Raw genomic sequence first — 16,226 nt, forward strand, 5'->3', positions numbered from 1 at the left:
GGATCTATATATCTGTGTGCATGTTTGTATATGGATGTATTTGTATGTGTGTATGTATGTATATCTATGCATATGCATATATATTTCTGAATTATTAGAATAGGCTGTCTCGTATATGATTGTTGTAACAATATAGATTACAAGAATGTATGGATGTCCGAATATTGTTTATATGTATGTTATATATGTATGTATATGTGTGTATGTATATATGTATATATATGTATATATATGTATGTATGTGTGCATGTGTGTGTATATATATATATATATATACACCCGTCTGGAGTGTAGTAGCATACTATTGCATATATGAAGGGGTTACCACGCTACTGAAGTAAAGAAAAATGCCATTATTTGTCTCTATATGTCTGTATGTGTGTGTGTATATATGCGCGGGTGTAGCAAAGTGTAGGCATTTATAAGTATATTGATATATTAATATATATAGGTACATGTGGGGTTTAGATAACTTTCGTGTTTTATATTTATTCATATTTTGTTTGTTTGTTTGTTTTAATTTTATTTTATCTTTATTTATTTTTTGTTTTGTTTTATTTACCTTATTGTAATTTTAACCTTATTCCTGCGTAGTTTTAGAGTTATTGTCTAGTTTCAGTATGTGTGTTGTGAGTAAAATAAAAGCGTACATCATGGATTCGCTTTTGAATATATGTATTAACGTGAGTGTGGGTGTGTGGCGGTGTCTGTGTATGTGTGTGTTGTGTGTGTGTTGCATGTATGTGTGGGTGGATGTAGATTAAAAGGCACCGGTCAGTACTTAGTTGACCATAGCTAATGTTCTTAATTTACAGATTCCAAGACAAAAAAACTAAATTCTCAAGTACCTTATGCCATAAAAACCAAAAGTTAGGTTGGATGGGGGGAAAGGGAAATGAAAAAGATGTTTATTATCTTCAAAGACCTCACTTATCCTCACCGTTTTTATGACTCCCACCCAGGTTGCATTCTAACTTGATAAACGAAATAGGAAAATGTATTTGGTGGAAATATCACTTTCGACGGTAATTCTTGGCCTGAAGACGTAATCCCCCAACGTGGGTGATTACAGAAACATGTATGCACATATGTAGCCATTAATGTTTGTATAAATAAAATTAATATACCTGCTCTGTTCACTCATTGAGCACTATTTTGGTAGACACATGTTGTTTCATTGGATGTACTTCTAGGAAACTAAACTCTACTGGCTATATATATATATATATATATATATATATATATATATATATATATATATATATATATATATATTAACTGCAGTAATACCAAAAAGTGTGGTTGGTTTTAAACAAAGCCTTCACCACTATTAATGAAACTAAAATAACATATATATATATATATATATATATATATATATATATATATATTACAGTTTTTATATGTAAATTACATTCAGAAAAATGTAATTTACAAAATAAAAATCAATCACCAAACTGGAAAAAACCTAGAGGTGACATGTCTCGTTAAACGCTTGGTGACCAAAAAGTAGGTGCTCATTTTACGTTAAATTTATATAGAAAACTGATCCCCACTTTAAAATGTTATTTTTTTAAATTGCTTCTTTCATATTATGTATAAAGGCTGTTTAAACGTATTAGGCCGAAAAAAGTAGATCTTCATTTTTTTAGGGGTTAAACGACGCTGGTTCACGTCGTAAAATTTACTTTTTTTAAATTAGAAAGTTAAGTTTATAATCGATGAAATTAACGTGAAAAAAGAAAAATTGTAAATTGTGGAATTTAGCGGAGGGCAGTAGATCTTCATTTTCTTTTAGGTGTTAAACGATGCTGGGTCACATCGTAAAAAATTGCCGATTTCTGTATCGCCGTTTAAAGAATAATAAAAACAAACAAATTAAATATTTTCAGTTTTTTCGTAAGTGTTTTTTGTTTGTTTGAATATAAAAAAAACAATAAAAGCCAAACATATTTCTATCTACACGGAATTATTTTTCCAGCTAGAAACTTATTGAGATTACCAAATTATTTTATTTGGTATGAGTTTGTTTAGAAGTTTCTAGGGGCAAATAACTCTAAAAAATTATTTTAAAAAGTCGATGTTGGAAATAATAATTTCAAATAAATTAAATTAAATATATTATCAATATAATTGTTGTTTAAAGTTTATTAAATAACAATTTTAAATAGAACACTTAAAACAAGTCTCTTGCAAACACATTAACTAAAATATAGCTATTTAGTAAAATCGATTCTTCTTAATGTAATATGCAAATGAGGTGATCCCTTAATTGTATATTTTGCAAGAATAATACTATGTATAGAAATAAATTAAAGAAACGTTTTGTGAATCAAATTGTGAACAAACAAACAGACAGACAAGAATACGAATATATATATATATATATATATATATATATATATATATATATGTGTGTGTGTGTGTGTGTAGAGAATAAAAATTACATGAAACTTTATTATCAGATCAATAAGGAAGAAAAAAATAAAGAAAACCCTCTGATCAGAAGAAGAGAATACGTAGGAGTACACAGATACAAAAACAAACACATTTACTATAGAAATGGAATAAAATATGCAGATACAAAAACAAACATATGCATAAGTATATATTAAAGACAAAACACTGTAGATACATATCAATAGATCTCGGAGTAGTAGGGAACCCCAGAGGTAGTGCGTTATGGCCCACCGATGTGTGGACATGCCCTGGCACACTACCAACTCCTACCCCAACGTCTTGTGGGTGCCCTTGGTTGAGCGAAGACTAGAGGAACCAACCCCCAAATCAAACACCACTCCCTTGTGAGCCTTATCACAGCATTAGGGTAAGAGATGGGAACTCTGACTTCATATCCTACTGCTGCCTTGCTTAAAAGCCTATGGAATCTCATCCAGAAAGAAAAGGCGTAGTAGTGGACACGATAGGGCGACTGTTTACTTCACTGAGATTACTTTCGGACAGAAGCTGCTACCTCCTCTGCTGCCAATCGTCGCGGGTTCGCTTCATTGGACATGAGCATTGGAGGTTCAGACGGTGTCTATCTGATGCGAAACAGATACTGCACCTAAGCTGCGCAAGCAAGTTTGCAGCCAAGGTGGAAAGTCCTGTGGCGATGGAGAGAGACTACGCCAACACCAAGGGATAAAGCACTGAAGCCCTGACTAGTCATCGTCAAGACTGACGGACTGCATGATGATGATTATATATATATATATATATATATATATATATATATATATATATGATAGGAATTAAATTATACAACTTAACAATTACAAAGTTTATTGCTCAAATACAAAAGCGATAGAATGAATTATGTCCTTGTTCTATGGAGTTTCAAATATTTGACTTTTTTCTACAAATGAAAGTAGTTAAAACGCATTGTTATAGACTTGTTATAACAAAATGGTTAGCGCACAAAATGAAAACTGTAAAATTCGAAAAAAGAGTAATGTCCTAAAAAGTATAAAAATACAAAAAAAATATTTAAATTGAAGTACATGAAGATGTAGTCAAATAAAAAACGATCCAATCAATGAAGTTGTTTAGTGAAATCTATAGTGCTGCTATCGATACATTCACAGATTTGATGTGAGAATATTCAAATGTAGTAGAAAAGAAGGATTGGATTGAAAACTACTACAAAACTGGGAAAAAACCACATAAGATATTACGTGTCATTCTTGTCGCTTTTCGACATCTTTTCTTTTGCCAGGGATGGAATAATAATAAGATTCTTCTCTAGTTATCTGGTATTTCTGCTGTTCTGTACATCTTCTCAGCTTTTGCGTTAGTCTTTCATGTCAGGTGTTGAATTTTCAAACCACTAAATAGGATGTCTTCGTACTATATACGTTATTTAATCCACGGGGATAGATTTCTCTCGTTCTGTCAGCTATGAGATTTATATAGGTGCCTTAGTTGTTGTTTTTTTTTTTTAATTTTACAACATAAAATACACTCTAACATTCCGCCCCCCCCCCTCTCCCAAAAAATCATAAAATTTATCCCCTTTAACGCGGGAAAAATATAGGCATCATATTTATAAAAAATAGAAACGATGCTAAGGACGATTGGCAGTTCATCATTTTTTAGTTAGAAGATCGATATAAATTAGAGTTACAATTCATAAATAGCCAACTAAACTTGTTTATAAACCTATATTTTTCCGACTAGTTTTTAACTCGGCGTTTAGCTTAAACGATGCAAAATGTCATACAAACTTACTATATTTGCATGTGTGTGTGTGTGTGTGTGTGTGTGTGTGCGTGTGTGCGTGTTTTCAGGAATTGATAAAAAATAATAAATGCACATAGAAAGAGGACTGAAAAACGAATGCAAAAAGCTATTATACATTCTGTTCGTATATACATGAACCTTCGCCTGTTCCCCTCTTCTAACCACTTCTCATCTCATCTAATTCTAAGCTCTGTTATTGATAAGCATTACTATTAGTGACATAAAATTATTTTAAAAGGAAATTACCGTTGGTAAATCAATCGCAAACAGGTTATTTTGTTTTGCATACTTAATTGTAACCTTGAATCTCTTATGCCACTAAAAACCCGATTCTTGATTTATGCAAGATGTCCCAAAAGCAGTCTGAAGCATTCCATGCGTTTCTGTGGCATTTTTTTTCCAAGTTTAAAACAGAATTTTCTTTCTTGTCGTTTTTCTAAAGTGTCCTCACATCCAGATTATATTTTTGAAATTCACCTGCCGTGGCAATCAGGCTCAAGTATGGTGTACACCAATTCCTGTTTCAACCTGAAATCATAAAAATTGGTCAGTCATCTCATAAAATGTATAGAATAGTGAATTTAAAAAGAGAATTAGTAAACGAAGGGGGAAATTATCATAAACTCTATTCATATACATCCACTTTCGTCCGTTCCCCTCTTCCAATCACTTCTCATCTCATCTAACTCTAACTTCGGTTATATAAACATTACTATTGGTGACGTAAAGGATTTTAAATGGAAATTATCGTTAGGAAATGAGTCGTAAAAAAGTTTGTTCTTTTTACCTACATAATTGTCACCTGCAACCTATGAACAATCACTTGCAAAGGTGATAATTCGTTGCAACCAATAAACATTTCACCTGTTCAGTTTTATACGATTGACATTCGAGGCACAAAGTGATTTATTATAAAAATGATTAAAAGCTTAAAATAATCGCTGATAATCGTCATTACAAATTCGTAAAGGATGAAATTAATGTAGTAATTAATGCTTACCATTCGCCAGTCATTGATCTTTTCCCCGTCAAACCATACAATTGATATTCATAACACGTAATCATTTCTTATAAAACGATTTATTTAAAACATACATTGTAACAGCAGTGATATTGGTTGTTAGTTAAACAGGTAAGTCATGTTTCATTTTTTTTCTGTCTGTTTTACAGCAAATCAACATTTTTTTTTTTCAGAATAAGTTTTTTTATCCTCTGCAGAAAAACAGAAAAATAAATTTATACGTCTTAAATCATTAAAACCAAATCATTCATTATAAATACTATTAATTAAATACAAGTTGCTATTTATCCATGACTGAGAGAAACTGGTGAACTTCGTGACATTATTTTTTGTGGAAATCGCTTCTGACAGGGCTTGAAGTCACTTGATGCAAGGAGATAAAACGTATCATTTAAAGGTTTAAAAAAATCTAGCCAACGATAAATGTTGCATGGATAGATTCGTACTTGGAAAACAGCAATTCTTTTCCCTTTGTCAGAAACATTGCTCATGGAATGTGAGGACTAAAGGACAAAATAAGGGAAGCAAGAGCTACGATGGTCTCAGAAGTAAACCCAACGTTCACTCTCTACCCTCTTATGCAATGTTGTAGAACAATAGAGAATTTTTTATAGAATGCTATTTTTTCCGTATAAAAACTGATATTTAATTGTAGATACTATTAATTGAATACAAGCTGTTAGTTATTCGTAGTTGGTAGTAAAAAGCAAACTCATGCCTTCCATTATATTATTAGTGTAGATATTATTGCTACAGATGCGATAGAATTTGAACATAGCATAGTTGAGGATCCCATAAGCTGTAACAGTATCCATTTGTTCCAATACTTTTTTTTTTATTTCAAGGAACATGTCGCTTTCTCTCATTTAACTCTCCACACATCTTTAATGAGTTTGTATTCCAGGAATCTTGATTTCCAATGGAAACTGGAAACAGCTGATGTTTCGAGTTGTTTCTGATGTTGCATAATTCCATGCGTTACATATCATCACTCAGTAGCTGGTGGACAAACTGACATCATCTAAACTTGTGGAACGAAGTAAAAATTTATATATATATATATATATATATATATTAATTTTTACTTCAGTAGTTGACATGTGGAACTAAACTTGTGGAACGAAGTAAAAATTAATATATATATATATATATATATATATATATATATATATATATATATATAAATATATATTAATTTTTACTTCAGTAGTTGACATGTGGAACTAAACTTGTGGAACGAAGTAAAAATCATAGATAGAGAAGAACGGCGGAGAATGCATATGTTGGCTGACAATATTATTACAATATTGGAATTTATACGTTTAGATAAATTTTACATATAAAATATATTAGATTAAAAAAACAGTAAATTAATCATAAATCATGGTAAAAATAATATAATTGTATGGTTTATAAAACTGAACCTATTTTGACACGATCATAAAAATGATTATCTGTTACTATTGAAGCAATATATTATAAAAGTATTTAAAGCTCTAGTATTATACTATCGAGCTATTTGAATAAACGTTAATTATACCTGTACTTGAATACTACATTCGGAAATTCTTATTCTATTTATACAGACATGTGCAAGCTTCGCAACACTGACATAACAATGTTTCGATCGGTAATTATTAATAACGAAGATCTCTTCAGGCGAAAATCTGTCTTTCCATTTAAGTGTTCATATAGAACGATATATATATATTTGTGCGTGTGTATCTATGTGTATATATATATGTGTATATGTGTGTGTGTATGTGTGTACGTGTGTGTGTGCTGGCAGAAGAAATTAGGGTATATATTATATCTTTTTGATATTCGTATCTTTCTATCCTTATTATGTTGAATTGTTTTTAAACGAATGTTGAATTAAATGAAATTAATCGGTACTGTCTTTTACCTGTCACATAAAATTTCAGCTGCTGCTTTTTCCTTTCATCAATAACTTTTGTCATTGATTTAAATGCATCATTTTTCCCTGACGAGATGATAGTTGAAAATACCTCATAAATTACTTCGTCATATTTTTGTAAATGTATTTATAAAAATATATTCTATCATTGACATCAGATGTATAATCACCACGAAATTAATTAATTAAACGATATTTTTTTACTAAAGAGCAACGGAAAAGCGTTTAAGTCTTATACATAATTTTATATCGTTATTTTGATGGCAAGTGCTCGACTGAGCTTCAATCTATAGTAACCCTCCTGGCAAATCTTCACAAAAAAGCATTTGCGTTATCAACAAATTCTCCCACACTGTCTGTGCAAAATCCATGAGTAAACCTTCTTTTCTAGACCTACTTGTAGAACTCTGTTCCGCTTGCTTGCTTTCCAGATAACTACAACATGGTCGTCTTCAAGTCTTATGTAAACAAGCTCAAATTTACGCTTAAATAACCTAATTCTACTTAATTTCTACCACTCACTATCATTCGGTTCTTGTCTCAGTGACCACCGTATACTCATTAATCTTTATCCTTGAGTGGCGACTTCCTCATAAAAATATTACTCGACTATGAACAGAATAGAATACATTAGCCCACCAGTTAATATAAAACCGACAATATAAAACTATATACTAATTTATATAGATTTATACGTTTATTCAATAAGGATAATGCATCAATTAGGGGTGTAGGATAAATAAATCTCTTTTTGCCGGGGTATTTCGAAGCCTAATGCTTCTCATCAGAAGAGGAGATAAGATACTATGTAAAGTAATAGGAATGCGATGACTAGAGATAGTTACATTAGGACTGAATTAATTATACATAAATTCCCTATTTAAAGGAAACTCCTTCCATATTTATAACCCATGGATACATGTGATTAGTTCAACATCCTTTTTAAACCATTTACTCTATATTCTTCCCGAGAGTTTAGATGCGCATATGCACACATATATTAAACTTATCATATCATACGTGTTATACACACATATGTTAAACTTATCATATAATACGTGTCATATACACATCCATTAAACTTATCATATCATACGTGTCATACACACATATATTAAACTAATCATACGTGATATACAAAGATATATACAACTTATCATATCATACGTGTTATACACACATATATATTAAACTTATCATATCATACGTGTTATACACACATATATTAAACTTATCATATCATACGTGTTATACACACATATATCAAACTTATCATATCATACGTGTTATACACACATATATTAAACTTATCATATCATACGTGTTATACAAAAATATATTAAACTTATCATACGTGTTATACACACATATATTAAACTTATCATATCATACGCGTTATATACATATATATTAAACTTATCATATCATACGTGTTATACACACATATCTCAAACTTAGCATATCATACGTGTTATACACATATATCAAACTTATCATATCATACGTGTTATACACACATATATCAAACTTATAATATCATACGTGTTATATACACATATATTAAACTTATATCATACGTGTTATACACACATATATCAAACTTATATCATACGTTTTATATACACATATATCAAACTTATCATATCATACGTGTTATACACACATATATCAAACTTATAATATCATACGTGTTATACACACATACATCAAACTTATCATATAATGCGTGTTATACACACATATATTAAACTTATCATATCATACGTGTTATACACACATATATTAAACTTATCATATCATACGTGTTATACACACATATATTAAACTTATCATAACTTACGTGTTATACACACATATATCAAACATATCATATCATATGTGTTATATACACATATATTAAACTTATCATATCATACGTATTATACACACATATATTTAACTTATCATATCATACGTGTTATATATATATATATTAAACTTATCATATCATACGTGTTATATACACATATATTAAACTAATCATATCATACGTATTCTACACACATATATTAAACTTATCATATCATACGTGTTATACACACATATATCAAACTTATGATATCATACGTGTTATATACACATATATTAAACTTATCATATCATACGTGTTATACACACATATATTAAACTTATCATATCATACTTGTTATACACACATATATCAAACTTATCATATCATACGTGTTATATACACATATATTAAACTTATCATATCATACGTATTATACGCACATATATTAAACTTATCATATCATACTTGTTATACACACATATATCAAACTTATACACACATATATTAAACATCATAGCATACGTGTTATACACCCATATATTAAACATCATATCATACGTGTTATACACACATATATCAAACTTATTATATCATAGGTGTTACACACCTTCATTACATAATAAAAGCTATATTCCTTCTTTATTACTAGTTACCTAGCTTTTTCTATCCTGTTCTGATGAGAAGCATTAGGCTTTGAAATATCATGGTATAAAGAGTTTTACTTATCCTACACCGCTAATTCATGTATCATCCTTATTGAATAAACGAATAAAGCTATATAGATTAGTTTATATTTTTATATTGTCGTTTTTCTATTTTATTGATATTCTATATAAACTCGTAAGCAAATTATTGAGCTTTGCATTATCCTGATAAGTTTCCTCTTAAAGAATCGATCTTTTTCTTATCTTTTAACTCCCCCATATATATATATATATATATATATATATATATATATATATATATATATAGAAAGAGAGAGAGAGAGTGAGAGAAAGAGAGAGAGCGAGAGATAGAGAAATAGAAAGAGAGGGGGAGAGTTAGAGGAAGAGAGGGAGAAGGAGAGAGAGAAGGAAACAGGGAGAGGGAGGGAGAGAGAGAGAGGCGTGGAAGGAAGAGTGACATGGATTTAAATTTCAAAAAATACCCGTCCCATGAAGGGTAGAAAGAACAGAAGAGTTTTGCACCACTTTTACGTCATGTCTTATCAGATGTATAATGGTACAACATTTAATATCCAGTATCCTTACTCTAATTTTGATCCAAATCCATTGCATGATTTTGATTCTAGAAAATTTCGCAAATTTTTAGACTTGAATTAAAAACAAATAAAAATTTAGGGAATCCTACTTAATTGACGTCTCATTACTATGGATCAAATTTAATTAAAATTTGATAATTAAATTTTTTAAATGAAAGGTTTTGTCTTTATTTTTCTCTTTCAATCCTTTTAAATGCTCTAAAAAGTGAAATTTAAGGAATATTAATTGATGTGTAATTCGTGTTGTTTAAAATTTCACAAAATGAAGAGATTATAAATTTTCATGAAGGCCATCCATCTCCTTCTTACCCTACTTTATCTCTCTTTCTTCCTTCCCCCCCCCTCTCTCTCTCTCTCTCTATATATATATATATATATATATATATGCAGCCTTGATATATATATATATATATATATATATCAAGGTTGCATATTTACTAATGAGTAGAATTCAGTAACACTGAAAGGCGTTTATCATATTGTTTTAAAAAGTAACCATGAGTTGTAAAATGTTTTATGTTTTTTTACACCGAATTTTCGTAAGGTTTGGTGTCTCTGATACAATTTTTTTTAATAATTGAACTCATTTTTTAGCTAAAGAATTTGGGGATTTTCTGCAAAGAAGCTGGAATTGGTCACATAACAACCAGTCCGTACTAACCATGAGCAAATGGTGAAGTATAACGCTTCTTAACACAAGTAAGCATTAAGAACATCAGATGGAAGTAAAAATAAAGATGAATTGCTAAAACAATTTATTTTTCGTGTATCGGTTAATTCTAAAACCTGCGTACAAACTCAAAATCAAATAAATATAACTCTATAATACACAATTACTAAGAAAACATTTGACATTTTTAAAGGGACAAATATTCTTGCAAACAGAATCGCTCACTTAGTCAAGTTGCTGATTAAGTTGCTCCAACAAAAATTTTGCGGATCTTTAAGACACAACGTGAGCGTGAAAGGATTAGCAGAGTAATATATTGATATAAATTGTACAGTAAAATTCTTTCAATTTGAAAATAAATATTGAACCAGTATAACATAACTATTCATTAAGCTGAATAGTAAGTTTCCCGTTTGGAGAAGAGTATTTTTCGTTAATTTTTTATTTTTTGTTTCGTTATAAATAATATTAATTGAACTGAAACTATCGTCTTTGTATCTTCGCAATGAATAATATTTACTTTAAGGGGAATAAAAAGCTGATCTTGAATTTAATTTCATGTAAAACTTGCTTTCATTACTTTGCCATTTCGTCCTCATATTCCATGAGTGATGTTTCTGACAAGGGGGGAAGAATTGCTATTTTGGGGGTTGAAATCTAGCCATCTCTCACTTATCATTTACTAGTTTTTAACCTCGAATATGCGTTTGTCTCGATTAACTCTTTACATTAATCGGTGTCGTGTTTTGTCTCGAGCTAATCTTATAAAACAAAACAAAAAAGGTATAATTATGTGCATATAAGCAATAAACAACTCTTATGATGAAAAAAATATTAATTTTTTCATATTACAGCTTGCTATTATATCAAACTTTGACTAAGTCAAAAAATAGAGAGACAAACTAAGATAAAAAAGAAAGCTCAATTCCCTGATTGAAACTGATACATGAGAGATAGATTAGAGATGAATCAGAGAGCAGATTGAAACTATGCGAAACTATAAAGTCGAGGATGTTAGTGAAACTTGCTATCCAGGAATGTACATGGCGAAGATACGTCATCTAACGCTTATATTATTTTAAATCTTATGATTATGAGTATGAGTTTTTTTTAATGAAAGGTCATTCGTAAAAAGTCCCCGGAAATCACCCTTGATAGAATGATATCCTATGAGACGCACCTTAGAGGATGTGAAAATAAAATTGCCCCCACCCAAATAAATAAATAAATAAAAACACTCTAAAGAAAGTAGCCGGAACGCGATGGGGAGCTTCCCAAAGAGTCTTCAGAACAACAGCAGTCTCACTCTGCTACAGTGCTGCAGAATATTGCGCCCCAGCATGGTCTTGGGACCAACACACAATAGACAAAAACTCTGACAAACCATACGTATTACCTCAAGATGTCTTAAGTCAACCCCAACACAATGGCTATCAATAGCAAGCTCAATCGCACCACCCCACATGAGGAGGGAAGAGGCAATCCAAAAAATGGATTCAAAACGTTGAGGAGGATACCAAAACTTACCAATCAAACAAATTTTGGTAAATATGAAGAATTACTCCACCCTCGAAAATTCCTTTAAAATTATCACTCTTAGAAGTTTTCGGGGTCGCTGAAAACGAAACTAACATTTAAAATTACGGAAAACGAGTAGTTTCCAAGATATGAAGAAATATTAGTTCTAAAACGTGGGGGATCACTTTTCTATAATAATATAACGTAAAATGATCACCCACTTTGTGGCCACGATTTTTTTAGGGGGGGGGGCTTTCTTTTCACCCTCGGAAAATCCTTTAAAATTACCACTAACGTTTAAAATTCCAAGGAACAAGTAGTTTCCAAGATATAAAGAAATGCACTCACTTTATGGTCACGGCTGCCGGTTTGTTTATCGTTCTTTTTTTGGAGGGGGATCTTCAATTATAGAACTTGTATAGTTTTTTTTATAGATCCTTATGCAGTTTAATTAACTGTTTTAACGTAAGTAACATGCCGATATTAACCGAGCAGAAGAACTGTTTAATATTTAACAAAAATTCTGTTTACATTTGGTGGGAGGCGGTGGAAGGGCGGGGGGGGGTGCGTTTTGGCGCCGCCCCTCCACTGCCTCCCACCAAATGTAAACAGGTAATTTCAAAGGATTTTCCGAGGGTGGAAAGAAAGCCCCCCCCCAAAAAGAAATGTTGGCCACAAAGTGGGTGATCACTTTACGTTAAGTTATTATAGAAAAGTGATCCCCCTCGCATTTAGAACTAACATTTCTTCATATCTTGGAAACTACTCTTTTGGCGTAATTTTAAACGTTATTTTCGTTTACAGCGACCCTGAAAACCTATAAGAGTGGTAATTTTAAAGGAATTTTTTAGGGTGGAGTAATTCTTCATATTTACCCAAATTTTAAAAGATGCCCCAGATACCTCCAGATACTCAAGCCCCGACAGCTCTCCTACAACTCAAAGTTTCGACCAAGCTGAGACATGGAAGGAAGAATGGAGAAACAATACTCCCAAAAGAGAGGACACTGAAAACTCAACTTTGTGCCCGCCAGGTTTTGCTACAAATAGCAGGAAGCAGCGGATAGCCGCAAACTAGATCAGAACAAGACACTGCAGGACTGCAGTCAACAAACACAAGTGAAGACAAATAGACTCCCCAATCTGCCCAAAGTGCAAGGAAGCCACCCAGCATATAAGCCACCTAATCCTATACTGTCTAGTCACCCGACTGGAATGAGGGTATGCGACAGCCCATTTACCTGATGATAATTTCTCAGACTAGCTAAAATATAGCAGTATAGAGGTCTAATTCATACGATATTACGACTATTTGTAAAAAAGTGAAAAGAAATATAACTGTTTTTACATAAGTACTGAAATTTTTATTAAAATTAAACGAAAAAAATATATTTTGGTAAAATATCTATTATTATATAAAAATTACTTTGTATATGTGTGTCAGTGTGTGTGCGCGTGTGTGAATTCCTTCCTCATAGGCTGCGAAACAGCTGATCTTATTTTTTGCAAATTTCACACAAAGCTAATTTATATGTCTGGCAGTGTTCTTAGATATGTTTTGTACAGAAATTTATCTGGTAAGTATCGAAAATCGAAAAAGTATCGAAAATCGAAAAAGTATCGAAAATCGAAAAAGTATCGAAAATCGAAAAAGTATCGAAAATGGAAAAAATCCGATTTTAAAAATAGCTTTTCTCTCTCATAGATAAAATAATAATTTTTACAGGAAATATTTTACGTTACACAGACCAAGGGAAATAATACCATTTCAGCAAATCATTTCTTTTTAAAAAACAGATCTGAAGATATAGCTTAGGTGCAGAGTATTCGACTACAGATCGAATGGTCTCCTGTTCAAATCCAGTGTACCTCATCATTTTTTTTTTTTTTAATTTTCTAATAAATAAGTTAAATTTATGATAAAAATAGGTGCCATTAAAAAATGCCGACAATCATTTTTTTTTTTTTTTTTTTTTGCGAATTAGTCCACCGGGTAAATTATTCCTTGTAATATATAATAATCACAGGAGGATTGACTCTATAATAATACATATGCAATATGCATAAATTAAAATATCATGTTTAAGCGTATTGTATGACCGGGCACCGCCGGGTTGCCAGCTAGATTGCAATAAAATCACTTATTTTTTTTATTTTTTTATGTTTTTAAATTCTTTAAAATGACCATTTTTAACATCGAAGACCATTTTTGACGTGTGATAATTAAGTGATATACTGCCGACCACACCATTTAACGTCGGGTTCTATATTTTGCGAGATTTTTTTTTTTTTTTTACATGGGGGGTCACCACTTATCAAGGCCCGAAGACCACTCAGGGATAAGGGTTATTGCGTGTACAGTAATCAATGAGATAGTATTGTAGTAATCATTAGTATTGGGGGTTTTGATAGAGTGTCTTACTTAAGGGGTCGGTATTTTTCTCTTCCAGATGAAAGAATAAAAAACTGCGACAAACTCATTTCTCGTCGTCATAGAAAATCGAATTTGTATTGGAGCGACATTGAAGGGAATCTGTTACCCCAAGAATAAGACGAACAATGTGGATAGTAATGGTATTAGTTTTGATGCGCGCAGTCGAAATCGGAGCGAAAAACTATACGAAGTAAGTACGTTGCATTCAGAATTTGTGTGTTTTAGTTTTATGACACATACCGATCTATACACACAGATCAAAAAAGGGATCATCGGTTGTTTCCTATGAAACACTGGTCGTCGGGGATATATATATATATATATATATATATATATATATATATATATACACATATATATATATTTAGTAATGTAATAGCTCTAGGATATTTACCTATCGAGCTTATTATATATCTAAATTACAACGAGCACTTTTCTTTCCCTGTATTTTAATTAAACTAGTAATTTTACTATTACATTAAAATACACTCAGCTCTTTAGACTATTGTTCTAATCTCCTTTAAATTATATATATATATATATATATACACACACACACACACACATATATATATATATATATATATATATATATATATATATATATATATATATATATATAGTCTAAAGAAGCTTTTGAATAAAAATAAAAAAATAAAAATAAAGAATGCAGTTTAAATTCCCGGAAGGAAAAAATATATTAAGTTTAACCTATCGCAGACTTAGCACCTACATAATCCGACTTCTAAAATGCTTATAATGACAAAAGAGAATTCATTTATATAAGGAAGAAAAAGAAAAAAAAGGCTTTACTAAAATTGTTAAACAGAAATAGACTCAGCACTTGTATAAGTCGATTTCGCAAAAGTCTTCAATTTTAAAACAAAATTTAATTACATGAGGAGGAAAAGAGAAAAGCTTAACTAATTTTTTTAAAATAGAAAACAGGGATCATCAGCTGCTTACCATGAAGCTGTTTCGAAGATTTAAAAACAGGACAGCTGTTTTATACATGGCTTTCCAGTGAATAATATCACTTCCCCAATAAAAAAATGTAAAATAATACGGTTACTATTTTTACTAATACATTAAAAAAAATAGATGAATTAAATAATAAAATAGAAAAAGAAAAACTATTAATAAGTAAGCTTATATTATTACAAGATCCAGTCTGTGAAATATGCGATATATATATATATATATATATATATATATATATGTGTGTGTGTGTGTGTGTGTGTGTGTGTGTGTGTGTGTGTGTGTGTGTGTAACAGTTCCTTATAGAAAGAAAAATTATAGAATTTATATAAACAAAAAAAGTTTATTCATATA

At 30.7% G+C, this 16,226-nt stretch overlaps 1 protein-coding gene across 2 annotated transcripts in view; it reads left to right on the top strand.

Annotated features, from left to right (window-relative positions):
* The first annotated feature begins 5,182 nt into the window (after positions 1-5,182).
* Positions 5,183-16,226, top strand: part of LOC145301394 (zinc carboxypeptidase-like) — a 64,353-nt gene continuing 53,309 nt past the window's right edge. Inside the window, exons 1-2 of one of the 2 annotated variants that reach the window (XM_080144571.1) lie at positions 5,183-5,374; positions 14,911-15,084. In XM_080144571.1, the coding sequence (XP_080000697.1) occupies positions 15,020-15,084 (65 nt within the window). In that variant the 5' untranslated portion in view covers positions 5,183-5,374; positions 14,911-15,019. Of the gene's footprint in view, positions 5,375-10,872; positions 10,973-14,910; positions 15,085-16,226 lie in introns of those variants that run through there. The other variant, XM_080144573.1, reaches the window with a different exon arrangement.

Source organism: Euprymna scolopes, chromosome 2 (assembly GCF_053919585.1).
Source record: "Euprymna scolopes isolate OS-2025 chromosome 2, ASM5391958v1, whole genome shotgun sequence".
Taxonomy (NCBI): Eukaryota; Metazoa; Mollusca; class Cephalopoda; order Sepiida; family Sepiolidae; genus Euprymna; species Euprymna scolopes.